This window comes from Salvia miltiorrhiza, chromosome 1, assembly GCF_028751815.1.
Source record: "Salvia miltiorrhiza cultivar Shanhuang (shh) chromosome 1, IMPLAD_Smil_shh, whole genome shotgun sequence".
NCBI classification, from domain to species: Eukaryota; Viridiplantae; Streptophyta; class Magnoliopsida; order Lamiales; family Lamiaceae; genus Salvia; species Salvia miltiorrhiza.
In genome coordinates, this window is record NC_080387.1 from 28,670,713 (window position 1) to 28,684,761 (window position 14,049).

General features: G+C 37.5%; 2 protein-coding genes across 7 annotated transcripts; both read left to right on the forward strand.

The window, feature by feature from the left end:
• Nucleotides 1–208: 208 nt before the first annotated feature.
• LOC131018483 (uncharacterized) lies at nucleotides 209–2,877 on the forward strand. 5 transcript variants are annotated; one of them, XM_057947210.1, is made up of 8 exons: nucleotides 210–716; nucleotides 815–1,017; nucleotides 1,587–1,647; nucleotides 1,724–1,924; nucleotides 2,001–2,108; nucleotides 2,197–2,266; nucleotides 2,339–2,446; nucleotides 2,602–2,877. In XM_057947210.1, exons 4-8 carry the CDS (start codon nucleotides 1,842–1,844, stop codon nucleotides 2,608–2,610), a joined length of 378 nt encoding a protein of 125 aa, XP_057803193.1. In that variant the 5' UTR covers nucleotides 210–716; nucleotides 815–1,017; nucleotides 1,587–1,647; nucleotides 1,724–1,841; the 3' UTR covers nucleotides 2,611–2,877. The 5 variants fall into 5 exon arrangements, 4 of the variants coding, with proteins under 4 accessions (XP_057803183.1, XP_057803185.1, XP_057803193.1 ...); XM_057947205.1 differs by having other exon boundaries at nucleotides 212–716; nucleotides 2,530–2,877; XM_057947200.1 differs by having other exon boundaries at nucleotides 209–716; nucleotides 2,339–2,877.
• Nucleotides 2,878–9,532: 6,655 nt separating this feature from the next.
• On the forward strand, nucleotides 9,533–12,428 carry LOC131018495 (beta-xylosidase/alpha-L-arabinofuranosidase 1-like). Of its 2 annotated transcripts, none has more exons than XM_057947215.1 (6): nucleotides 9,533–9,971; nucleotides 10,058–10,345; nucleotides 10,411–10,580; nucleotides 10,643–11,091; nucleotides 11,165–11,578; nucleotides 11,649–12,428. In XM_057947215.1, the coding sequence occupies exons 1-6, from the start codon at nucleotides 9,555–9,557 to the stop codon at nucleotides 12,218–12,220; spliced, it is 2,310 nt and encodes a 769-aa protein (XP_057803198.1). In that variant the 5' UTR covers nucleotides 9,533–9,554; the 3' UTR covers nucleotides 12,221–12,428. The 2 variants fall into 2 exon arrangements, with proteins under 2 accessions (XP_057803198.1, XP_057803203.1); XM_057947220.1 differs by having other exon boundaries at nucleotides 11,165–11,575.
• Nucleotides 12,429–14,049: the final 1,621 nt, after the last annotated feature.

Sequence of the window (14,049 nt, forward strand, 5' to 3'; positions counted from 1 at the left end):
TGCTTAAAACCGGTTTCGTAGCTTGAAAAACCGGTTTCGTAGGTACAACCGGTTTCTATTTAAAAAAAGTGCGCTAATAGAAACCGGTTTTTCATTACCGGTTTCTTTATTGCGGTGTCGTAGTTACATTATGACACCGGTTTTAATTAAACATATTAAACCGTTTTTAAACCGGTTTTAAAGGCTTTTTCATAATTAAAAAAAAAAAAAAATGAAAAGAGAAAAAATCAGTTTGATCGTTCAAACACATTAGCCCTAATTAACCCCAAATGCGCCGCGCCTACCACCTTCTTCCCAAATCTGCCACCTATCTTCTTCTTCCCAAATCTGCCGCCTACGATCTCTCCGGCGCCGACTCACCCCGACCAACGCCACTCGTTCCTTGCGCCGCCGCCGTCGTATCAACAGTCAACGCAGCCACGAACCACGTCCTCTGTCGCCTCTCTCCAGTCATAAAATCGTAGGTTTCCTCGCCGCCGCCGCCGCCACAATCTCCGCCGGTCAGCAAGCAACGAAAAACGACGCTACTCTGAGTGTTTTTCTGATCCCCTTAGCGCCATACTTCGCCGCTGCTTTGAGCTGCTGCTGTACTCCAGAAACGACGCTGCTGTCAAGTTTTCTCCGGTCGCCGCCACGCTGCTCTGGTTTACCTTGCTGTACGGCAGCACGTGCATTGCTCTTCCGGTCTGTTCTCGACTTAGCCGCTGCTCCTTGAGGTTAGTTTTATGTGTAGCTTGTTTCATCCGAGTATAATTATTTGTTTGTAAAGCAACGGAAAACGACGCTACTCTGAGTGTTTTTCTGATCCCCTTAGCGCCATACTTCGCCGCTGCTTTGAGCTGCTGCTGTACTCCAGAAACGATGCTGCTGTCAAGCTTTCTCCGGTGGCTGCCACGCTGCTCTGGTTTACCTTGCTGTACACCAGACGAGGCAGGAGCAGAATTAGCTGCTTCAATCGGAGGGCAGCACGTGCACTGCTCTTCCGGTCTGTTCTCGACTTAGCCGCTGCTCCTTGAGGTTAGTTTTATGTTTAGCTTGATTTCTTTATTAATTACAAACAGAAAATTAGTTTTATGCTGCACTACAATCTTGTTTCATCAGAGTATAATTATGCTGCACACACACACATTCTCGGTTGCTTTGCTGTTCTTGAATTTAATTCCAGGAAAGTGACATAGCAGACCCTAAAGAGAAAACTCTAGCTTTACTTGACTGCGTGAATATGAACATAACAAGTAGTACTAATACTTATAGCATCAACTTTGTATTTAATTGTCCTAGTTGAAAAGTTGAAAGCTATTCTTATTTGCCAACTCTAATCAAGAGAGCTAAACCAGCTACATTTCCATAAAGTATTTCAATAATTCGTGTGTGTATATTATGTATTGCGTGTTTGTGTGTGTGGGGCTAATGCTATCAAAAAGCTTGGCCCCTCCCATCACAAATGTGGATAAGAAATGATACAGTGGTTCTTGAGCTTGAAAATTATCATTCAAACTTTTATTCTTGTTAAATATTCTCGACTTGAATGATATGAACATGGAGATGTTCGACTATTCCGTGCATCTTACATGTAAATCTTGAAGATGTTGAGCCTTTCTGCCGCTTGAAGCCAATTTCATATACGTGCATTGCTATCTATATATGGTAAGTAATTGATTATATATTTATAGTATGTTTCCAATTTAAATTATATTTGATTAATTTTGTCTTTTCTGCGTAGGCTCTTGTTCGGTAAGGTGAAGAAGCTAGACAAGGCCAATAAGTTTAGATTTGTTGATCCTTACAACATAGGACATGTACCATCCACTAAAAAGGATACAAAATCGATCAATGAAAGAATGGAACGAAGAGCACAAGATTTAGCAAATCGACTTGTTGGTACATTGTCCAATCAATTTGTATTGGTTCCATGTAATGTGGAGTAAGTAAAAACTTATATATTATTTTCCAATGTTTAATACTTGCATGCACTCATTATTTGTCGTGATTACATTTAGTGAGCATTGGATTCTTACTGTGATCGACCCGCACAAGGAGGAGATTGGTATATTGGACCCATTTTATAGTGGTATTCATGATAGTACTTGGAAAAAAGTTATTGAATGGTAAGTCATTGTTGTTTTACTATTTCTTACTATGTATTTTATAATTTATTAGTCCTTGAATTAAATTCTTTATGTCTCATATATGAAGGGCGTTAAAGATGTTCAATGCCACGATGCAGAGGAAAGGAAGAAAGACACTAAACTGGTCAATACCTAAGGTATGTAACTTCATAAAAATAAAATAAATGATAAGGAATAAACTTTTCATTAACAATTTAATTTGAATGTAGGTTCCTAAACAACCTGACAACTCTCAGTGTGGTTTTTATGTCATGAGATATATGAAAGATATTATTGAGTCTGCTAATTTTGAGAGGATTAGCTCGCTGCAATTATTGGTACGTAATTATTATAATTATATCTTGTTGAACATATTTGATGGTTTGCCATATTCTTATGGGGCATATCTATTACTTTACAGTTCAATAGCAAAAGTTATTCTAGTGTGGAGATTGATGAAGTGCGGAGGGAGTGGGCTGATTGTGTTTTGTAGGTAATATGATCAAAGCTAACTTGGATGCAAAGAGGAAAGAAGACCATATTTAGTTTTTGAAAAATTGAGGCTTCAAGAACATTTGATTTTGAGAGTTGATATTAGATTTTGTCTTCCTAGAAACTTGATATTAGACTTTCTATTGTTATATTGATAGTTGAAACTTGGTGCGAGACATTGGAGATGATTGTAACGTACATTGGTGCTAATTGATTGTGTAATTCGATATTTGTTGTTATTAGTTATATATAATTTTATTTAAAAAACTGTTTTTATAGGGCCTACAAAATGTATTTAAAAATTAATTTTTTTTTCCTTTAATTTAGCTACGAAACCGGTTATAAACCGGTTTCTATAAGTGACTTCTTTGCGGTTTCTTTTATGGTAACAAACACCATTAATTGTTGTGCTAATAGAAACCGGTTATAAATCGGTTTCTAATCTATCTACGAAACCGGTTTATAACCGGTTTCTATCAGCGCCCACTTATAGCGGTGTCTATTACCGCAAAAGACACCGCTAAAAAGTCACGCTAATAGAAACCGGTTTTAAACCGGTGTCATAAGTACTTACGAAACCGGTTAATAACCGGTTTCTATTAGCGCATTTTTTAAGACACTTATAACACCGGTGCCTACGAAACCGGTCATTTTAGTACATAGAAACCGGTTTTTAACCGGTTTCTATCAGCATTTTTGTTGTAGTGCTTAGTCATGTAGAGGCTCTCCAGTTTAGCCCATACTGCAGCTGCAGTGTCTTCTTTAGACACCTCTCTCAGCACTTTATCTCCCAGATGCAAGATGATAGTGCTATGAGCCTTCTTTTGCATTTCAGCGAACTTCACCTTCCCATCTCCTTCTTTAGGTGCCTTCTCTGTGGTAAGAACATCATCAAGGCCCTGTTGAATGAGAACGGCCCTCATCTTCATTCTCCACAGGGAGAAATCATTCTTCCCTGTGAATTTCTCGGTGTCGAATTTAGCAATCGACATTTGGTAGATCTCCAGTCTTGAGATTCAGCACGTCGTAGTAGTGAAAAGAATGGCGATTCCTCCACCGATCAAGAACTCCTCCGATTCAGATTTCCTCCGATTCAAATCTCGAACAGTTGGTGTGCGTCGATCTTCCATTTCCCACAGACGGCGCCACTTGTTTGTGGAATTGCTTGAAGGATGATCAACGCAGCAAGAACAGAAAAGAAATGAACACAAACAAGATTTACGTGGTTCGGATTTTTCAATCCTACATCCACGGAGAAGAAACGATCCACTCTATTTCACTATGAACACTCAAGAACTTTACAATTACAATTGAGAACTCTCAACACTAGAAGAAGTGTATAGCCTACAAATCTATCAAGATTGTTATGTATCCTCACTCTCAACTAGTTTACAGTAATGGAAATTCTTAAGCAACAACTCAACAACTAACCTAGGTATTTAAAGAAAAGAAATAGCAGTTGAGACAGTTGAGCTGTGCGCTGGCTTCTAAGTCAGAGGGGAGAGAAATCAACGCCAGAGAAATCAACGCCAGAGGAATCAAGTCCAGAGGAATCAACGCCAGAGGAATCAAGTCCAGAGGACTCAAGTGCGCCAGAGGAATCAAGTGCGCCAGAGTGGAAGCCATTTCTCTGGCGAGAGCAGCGAATTCGGCCAGAGTGTTTTAACTAAGTTTATCAACCTAAAACTGAACTCCCTTAACTCTTACATATTTGCTAACTGACCCCTCAGCTATAAACTAATTGTATGCAGATACTTTACTCACAGGGCTTTTCATAGGGTTGTAATGGAATTAAGGTGCACAGATAAAATAAACAAAAGTGGATAAATAAACTGATAAAACCAATAAAATACAAGTAGTTCACCAATATCAAATTCTAAAAAAAAAATCCAAATAAATTGCACTTCATTCTCCAAACCATCTTATACTTTTTTTTTCTTTTTTCTTTTTTTCTTTTTCTGCTATTATTTTTGTGCTGCACTATTTTTTTTCTTTTCATTTTTTTTTTCAGGAAATGAACAGCAGCAACAACACATTTTTTTTTTTTGAAACAATCGCACCATTTTTTAATTTTTGAAATTTCACTAATCTCAACCACACCTTCAACATATTTTCAACACTAATAATCTCAAATAAGGTACATATATCAACTCACATATTACAACCACTTGCAAATTGTTGGTGGGACAAAGAGAAAGCTAAAAAGGGTATGGCTAAATATTTTGTGGCTTTAATCATCAGCAAAATAAAGGTCAAGATTCAAAAAAGTTCTCAAAGGAAATATGGAAAGGGTAGACAATAATCAAACCAATATGATGTTTCCAGAATGCTATGATGAAATTCGAGAGTATAAAGTGCAGTTGAACTCCATCAATGAAGTTTTCACTTGGCATGTGTCGTGCGGTATGCTCATACCGACCAACTGGAACGAATTGTACCTTCAAATGTGAAACTGCCAAAGCGAAAATTGAAGCCATATGATGATTGATTTAGTTTTAGGGGAAAAAAAAATTAATTTGCTTTCATTTTTTATTTATATTTTCTTTGTTTTGTGTCTTTATTCTTAGTATTACCCCACATTAAGGGCAATATGTCATCTAAGTGTGGGGGGATTAGAGTTGTTTGTTTGGTTGAGTCTTTCTTGGCTTTGTTTTATGTTTTTTCTTGGAGTCTTGGCAACGAGATTGATAATGTGATTAGGAAATGATTGGAATATTGTCATGGGTTTGATTTGTTGATTTCCTTGATAAAAATATCTTTGTGCAAAGCCTGTATGAGTTATAGGATGAGAAAATATGCTTAATTGATCATTTTTTTTTTAAATTACTCAAATAAATAAGGATTGAGCCTATCAGTAATGTTACATTACTCCTTGTTTTTTTTTTTTTTTTTTTTTTGTTGAGTGGTCACACATATTTGATTTCTTGAAGTTTGATTTGCCTTGTTGTCATAATTAAAGTTGCGATTTTGAACTCTTTCATGAATATGATTTAGGCACTAAAAATGAACATCATTTTGGCTTGATTATTGTCTACCCTTTTCATATTTCCTTGAAGAGCCTTTTTGAATTTCATCATAATATTCTGGTTGTTCTTCTTTATCCTTCATCTCTTCAAGTGCAAGCTTGTAATGTTGTACATAAATGCCCTTATTGCCTTCCAAAAATGAACTTTTAAGCTGTATCCTTCATGCCCTTGCTCTTTTTTTTTTTTTTTTTTTTTTTTTTCCAGTTCATGTAAACCTGTTTAGCACAGTTTCTATGCTCATCAAATGGAACCATGTTGGCCACTACATTATCAAAATCCTAACATATATTCAAACCAACAAATTAATAAAGATTAAAACACATAAGTCATATTAATAAGGGCTAATTTCCTGTAAATTCAAAACGTTTTCACGAATTCTAAAATTGCATTTATTCTTTTATTTCTTCAACATGCATAACCTTTTGTTTTCTTTTAAATTAATTCTGATCATCGGTTTTCTCCGTCATGGCTACTGAAAATGACATTGTGGCCATCTAAAATGACATTGTGGCTGCCAAAAATGGCACCGCGGACTAAAAAAATGACACATTTACAAAAAACTGACCCTTGAAAAGCAATTAAAAATGAGCTTTGAGTCATTTCTCCACCAAGAAGACCCCAGTTGCGACCTCGTTTTCCGACCACCAAAATACTTTAATATGCAAGCTTGTCCCACCCAAGTTAAACAATACTTTAGAAAGCGATTGATCGAGAAAAAGAAAAGAGAGATGAAGAATATTGGCATTGGAAAAAAGAAATTAGGGCATTTGAGAGCCAAAATTTGATTTTAGCGGTAAATGAAGTTACAGAGATAAAATGACGTTGTTCTTTAATCGAACAACATAGTTTTTGGTTTAAAATAAAAACGGCGTCGTTTCATTTTGCCGGACGGTTAAGCCACGTATTTACACATAAGCATTAATTTGGGGGTAGAAAGTCGTCGTGGAAAAAATCAAATTAAATTGAACGTTTATGAATTTTCATTTCAATTTCAAAAGTCACGATAAAAAATTGATTTGAGTGAAAAGTCGTGGATTTTTTTACGGCAATTAGCTTGAAAATTAAAGGCTTTAAGTTGTTGTCAAGTACAAAGAAAAATCAATGGAATTTATTTTTCTTTTTATTTTAATATCACATTATATAGAGTGGATTTTGAAAAAAGCCACTTTTATATAGTAAAAATAAATTGTACCCACTAATATAAAAACTTAAAAAAATACCCACATTGACCATTTTACCCTTACATATAAATTTTTTACAAATACCCACGAATTCACAACCAGTGAATTCACAACCAAAATAAATTTTGGTTATGAATTCAAGCTTTAAAACTCGAATTCACAACTGAATAACAAGTATTGGTTGTGAATTCAAGTTTTAAAGTTTGAATTCACAACTTAGTGTGCGAATTCACAACCCACACTATTTCAAGTTGTGAATTCACAACCGATAAACTTGAATTCACAACCAATATTTTTTCAAGTTGTGAATTCACAACCAATAAAACTTGAATGCACAATCAACACTATTTCAATTGTGAATTCACAACCAACGCCGATAATTCAGTTGTGAATTCATAAACTTGGTTGTGAATTCAAGAACATTTGTACAAAATTGAGCGATTTTCATCAATTTCTTCAATCTGTGATCCAATGTACTTAGTATTCAATCAAAGCAAAGCTTATGCAGAAAATTTATTACATTTCCTTTCTTGAAACGAAATACATCGCTTGTAAACATCAAAAATCCCCAAAATAAGAAAAATTTAAAAAAGCCCCAAGTTAATCTCAAATTAGGGCACGATTTCCCCAAATCAGGAAACTAAATCAAAAACTAAATCAAAAACCAAATCAGGAAACTAAATTAGGCCAGGCTCCCTTCACGCCGACCTTCGGCGGACTTCGCGCGGTCGTTGTACGCCACCTCCGGCTCGTAGCGCTCGGCGCCGGGAGGAAGTAGACGGCGGCGTGCTTCTCCAGACTGCGCGGGCGCTGCAGATCCAGGCCCGCGGCGATGCAGATCCAGGCCCGCGGCGATGCAGATCCAGGTCGACGGCGTGGTGAAGGACGGGGCGGCGCGGTCCAACGAGGATCATCCTCCGCCGCGACGACACCCTCCGCCGCGAGATCATCCGCTACGGCAACTTCGTGGAGGCCGCCTACTGCTCCTGCAACATCGACCCCTCCTCCTCCTCCTACGCTTCCTGCCACTTCTCCAAATCCCACCTCCTCTCCAGCTCTGGCTTCCCCGCCACCAGACAGCGCGTCACCCGCAACCTCACCGCCACCTCCGCCATCCAACTGCCGCTTGGAAGAGAAAGATCGAGAGAAAGAGAGAGAAGAGAGAGGGCGTGTATAGAGAGAGATGAGAGAGCGGGTAGAGAGAGAGAGAGAAGAGAGAGAAAAAAATGAGAGAATGAAATGAAATTAGGGTTTGCCCATTTATATAGAAGGGTAATTTAGTCCTTTAACACAAAAAGTGGGTATTTTTTTATGTTTTTATTTGAGTGGGTAAAATTTATTTTTAGGGATAATTGCGTGAAAATACACAAACTTTGCCAAAAATTCATATTTGACGCAAAGTTAGGATTTTACATTTTAATACACCAACTTTCGTTGTTGTCCAAATTTGACACGACTTAATTCTTAAAAATTCAAAAAACAACCCCTTTTTGTAAATAATTATACAAAGACCCACTTATGTTATTATTTGGGACATTTAAACCAAAACAAGATATTTCCTTATAATGTTTTCTTTTAATCTTTCATCCGTGCCTAAAATGGTTTAAAAGAAAATATCATAAGGAAGTATCTTGCTTTGGTTTAAATGTCCCAAATTATAACATAAGTGAGTCTTTGTATAATTATTTACAAAAAATGGTTGTTTTTTGAATTTTTAAGAATTAAGTCGTGTCAAATTTGGACAACAACGAAAGTTGGTGTATTAAAATGTAAAATCCTAACTTCGCGTCAAATATGGATTTTTGGCAAAGTTTATGTATTTAGGTGCAATTTTCCCTTATTTTTACTATATGAAAGTGGGTACTCTTATATATTAACACTTACTTTATGCCAACACCATAAGTTTAATTTATCTTTTTTATTAAAAAATGACTACTTTTGTTATAGATTTATGAGCGTGAATATAAGTTCAAGTAGTAATATTTGGCTACTCATATAAATTTTCACTATATTTAATATAGTGTAAAGTGATTATCTAAAAATAAAACATGCCAAATTAAATGGAATAACTAAAAAAATACAAATAAAGTCAAATAGTACTAAAAAATTACTAGTTTAGAGATAAAAATGTCTAAATAGAATATTGAATACTCCAAATAGGACGGACATGCGACAACACTGTCACCATGTTTCCAAAAGTAGGCGATTGTTTTCAGAGAATTATATCCTTTCACAAAAATTATTTGGAAAGGATTTCTATAATATAAATACTCATTATTTTTTCCTATTAAAGTTCTCCTTAGTTTTACCTTTTCAAGTTCTAGGTATTGAATAATTTTCTTAACACGAGTTTATGTAAATATATTAATTTCCTTTTTTAGGGGTGTAAATGTGTTAATTTCTGTCCCACAATTAGTTACATTTTTTCTTAGATGATTAGTCAAGCAATGAATGTCCTTCCTCAGCTTGTGAAATCTTGACGCCATAAAACAACAAATGTACAAGTTATTGCGACTCTTACAACCTAGGTAAATATATATATACATACAACAAAAGTTACAAAATTGTATCTACCAGCCCTATAAATTAATGACATAATATTCTCACGTTTAATGACATATTTAATATTCCCATATTTTAATACAACACAATATCATTTCTTCATCTCTATAAATTCCACTTGTCAACGTCACTTTTCCATTGTACATTTTCTTTTCCACGTTTTATTCTTTCTTTGTTTCTTTGCAATGGCCCCTGCAAAACACTCTGTTTTTCTCTGTTTTGCCCTCCTCTACATAATCCTCCTATTTTTTAGGCCAGTTCTTGCTCAAGATCGGCCCGTTTTCGCCTGCGACGTGGAGAGCAATCCCGAGCTAAAGAATCTGAGCTTCTGCGACACGTCATTGGACGTGCAAGCCCGGGTTAGCGACCTCATGAGCATGTTAACTCTGCAGGAGAAAATTGGGTGGCTGGTGAATGGTGCCAGGGGAGTTAGCCGGCTTGGGATACCCGACTACCAGTGGTGGTCGGAAGCCTTGCACGGAATCTCCGTTGTGGGGCCGGGCTCCCATTTCACGAGCCTGGTCCCGGGTGCCACTAGCTTTCCTCAGGTCATCCTCACCGCCGCCACATTCAACGAAACTCTATTTGAGACTATTGGGAAGGTAATCAATCGTATCTGTTTCTTTCATTCATCCATGTAAATGCTATTTGTGTGTGTATGGAAATTCCAAAATGTTGATGGGTGCAGGTGGTGTCGACGGAGGCAAGAGCAATGTACAACGTAGGATTAGCCGGGCTGACATTCTGGGCACCCAATGTAAACATCTTCCGCGATCCCAGATGGGGGCGGGGCCACGAGACTCCCGGAGAAGACCCCGTCCTTGCCAGCAAATACGCTGCTGCCTTTGTCAGAGGTCTGCAGCAAAGAGACGATGGCGATAAAGACAAGCTCAAGGTTGCTGCTTGCTGTAAGCAGTACACTGCTTATGATGTCGATAATTGGAAAGGGATACAGAGATACACTTTCAATGCTCTGGTACTTATCAAACTAGTTCCAAAATATTATACTCCGTAACAAAACTTGATCATCTTTGTATTTAGGTGACGCAACAGGATTTCGACGACACCTTCCAGCCGCCCTTCAAGAGCTGCGTTGTCGACGGAAATGTGGCGAGCGTGATGTGCTCTTACAATCAGGTTAATGGCAAGCCCACTTGCGGTGACCCCGACCTCTTAGCTGGTGTAATTCGAGGCCAATGGAAGTTGAATGGGTAATGCTATTGTTTCTTTTTTGCTTACAAAATGGGGGATGCCATGTTATTTTATGGTGCAGGTATATCGTTACTGATTGTGATTCGCTAACCGAGATGTTCGTTGCACAAAAATACACTCAAACACCAGAAGAAACGGCTGCCTTGGCTGTGAATGCAGGGTTGGATCTCAACTGTGGCACTTTCCTTAGCAGCAACGCTCAAAAAGCAGTGGACCGCGGCCTGCTCAACGAGACAACAATCGACAGGGCTGTCTCAAACAATTTCGCAACTATGATGAGGCTGGGATTCTTCGATGGTAACCCCAGCAACCAACTCTACGGCAAGCTCGGACCTAAAGATGTCTGCACTTCGGAAAACCAGAATCTTGCTCGTGAGGTCGCGCGAGAAGGCATCGTGCTGCTCAAGAACTCCGTAGGCTCCTTGCCTCTATCCTCTGCATCCATCAAGTCGTTGGCAGTTATTGGCCCAAATGCTAACGCCACACACACCATGTTAGGCAACTATGAAGGTAATGCTCACGTTTTACTTGATTAAATTATGATTGTAGAATATCGATCTATGTAATTATCATTTTTGGGCAGGCATTCCGTGCAACTACACGTCCCCGTTGCAGGGCCTTACGGCCTGCGTAGCCACGGTGTATGAGCCCGGGTGTGCTGACACGTCGTGTGCTACTGCGCAAGTGGACGCGGCCAAGACAGTGACTGCGGCTGCTGATGCTGTGGTGCTCGTGATGGGATCGGATCTCAATATTGAGAGGGAGAGCTTCGACAGAGTGAACGTCACTCTCCCCGGGCAGCAGCAGCTCTTGGTATCCGAGGTTGCGAGTGTTGCAAAGGGGCCTGTGATCCTTGTGATAATGTCGGGAGGAGGGATGGATGTGCAGTTTGCCAAAGACGACCCCAAGATCACCAGCATCCTCTGGGTGGGCTTCCCTGGGGAGGCCGGCGGGGCCGCCATCGCCGACGTTATATTTGGCGCCTACAACCCTAGTAGTGTTTGTTGAACAATATTATAAATCATACTATTTGTTGGTATGGTTTTGATTGAGTTATGGCAATGCAGGTGGGAGACTGCCTATGACATGGTATCCACAATCATATGCTGACACAGTTGATATGACGGATATGAACATGAGGCCCAATCCGGCCACGGGTTACCCCGGTCGGACATACCGATTTTACAATGGTCCGACGGTCTTTTCATTTGGAGACGGGATGAGTTACACCGCCTTCACTCATGAGTTAGTTGCGGCGCCTAAGCACGTGTCTGTGGCGCTGGAGGAAGGGCATGCTTGTCGATCATCGGAGTGCAAGTCCATCGATGCTGTGGAGGATAGCTGCAAGGATTTGGGTTTGAATATTCATCTGAGAGTGAAGAATGAAGGGGAGATGAGAGGGAGTCACACGGTTTTCTTGTTTTCTAGCCCTCCGCAGCTGCACAATGCGCCGCGGAAACAACTGTTGGGATTTCAGAAGCTGCATCTGGAGGCAGGGGGAGAAGGGCTAGCTCGATTCGACATCGATGTTTGTAAGCATTTGAGCGTTGTGGATGAGAATGGGAAGAGGAAGGTTGGGTTGGGAGATCATCTTCTTCATGTGGGGAGCTTGAAGCATTCGTTGACTGTAAGGATTTGAAGGAATTCTTATTCGGGGTATATTTCCCCTTTTTTGTTTTGCAAAAAGAAGAAAGAATGTTAGTTTTCTGTGTTGTAATCTTTCTTTTCTGAAAGTGGAAAAGAAAGAAATTGGAAGGGGGGAATGGCAAGATAGAAAGAAATAAATTAAGATCACAATTGTAACAAGTTTCTTTTTGCTTTGGCTCTTTCAATGGAAATGTCATTTTTCATATCGTTTCATCTCTACCTATTTTAGAATTGTATGTGTGGAGTTTTTAAACTAATTTTATTTATAAAAGAAATTTATTGATATCAGAATATAAATTGAAAGCCATTCAGCAGACTTTTCCCCACAATATATCAGGACCTTTTTTGTTAGTATTAAGTATTCAAGAATTTCAAATACACTTCTTTTAGTGAGATCTCCCTCAACTTTTGAATTACTATCACTATACATGCATGTGGAATGAGAAAAACAAGAATTTCCATTGCGTGAGAAAAAAGATACTTCATCCGTCCACGAAAGAACTTCCTATGAGGAAGTGGCACGAGTTTTAAGAAAAAAACTATTTAGTGTATTGAGAGTAGAGAAAATATTTTTAAGTGTATTGAGAGTGGTGAAAAAGTATTATAATTAATATTGAGAATTGTGAAAAAGTGAAAGGTAAGAGTAATTATAAGTGGTGGGGGTATATAGTTCAAAAATAGGTAAGAAATTTTTTTGTGGACGTCCCAAAAAGGAAAGATAAGAAGTTCTTTTGTGGACGGAGGGAGTATAAATAATTTTTTTGCACGTGGCTAATAAATAAAATAGTAATGCCTAATTAAATTTAAAAATCTAATCATTATAGGAGCCTCTTTTAAATTCTCGCTTAGAGCCAGATACTGATAAATTTTTGTGTTAACAGAAATAGTTTGATTCGTCGTAATTAATGCCCCAATTTAACATAGGCCAACAAAATTGGGAAGTGAAGCTCATGTCTTGCTCAGCCCACTTAATAAAAAGCCCAGTTCAATTTAAGCTTGAAAATTTTAGATCATTTTGACTATCTATATTTGAGATGAACAGTCTTGTAACGTTGTGCTCATCTCGACTCTTTTTAAACAAATATTCTAATAAATAGTACCCGGTTTAAGTAATAAATTAATATAATTACTGCTCATATAAAAATGTAAAACAATTTTTATACATACGTACCTATAGAGTAAATAATATAGATTTTTTACTAGGCATAGAAAGCAGATGGGATCCTCTGTCCCAAAATATAGTGTGTACCACGTGTACCACTCTTCATTTCTTTGTTTTATAAATTATTTTTTATAAAAATAAAAATTATTATTATATTATAAACTCTAAATAGCATTTATCATTGAAAAATTAAAATTAAAAAAATTATATACCCTAACTTTGAAATTGAATTAATGAACCCAAATAATCTATTATTAATTCAAATAAATAAATAAAAATAATTATAAACCCTAAATGGATTAGTGTACCCTTGTTAATTATCTTTATATTATATAAAAGCATAATAAATTAAAATTTAATAAAAAAATATTAAAAATTATAAAATAAAAAAAGTGATACACGATGGTACACACTATATTTTGAGACAGAGGATCCCATTTGCATAGAAAGGTATGATATATCTTAATAATTTACGAGCTAAGATCTCCATGTTTACATCTCATAATGTTATCCAATATGTTTATGAATAAGACACGAGCAAGAAAATTTGTGTCATGCACAACAAAGGGGATTAAAATAAAGAAGTTAAATATGTGAGAGAGGCCGATAGTGTAATTGTGTATTGATTACTGCAGAAAGCTACAAATCATTAATTATTT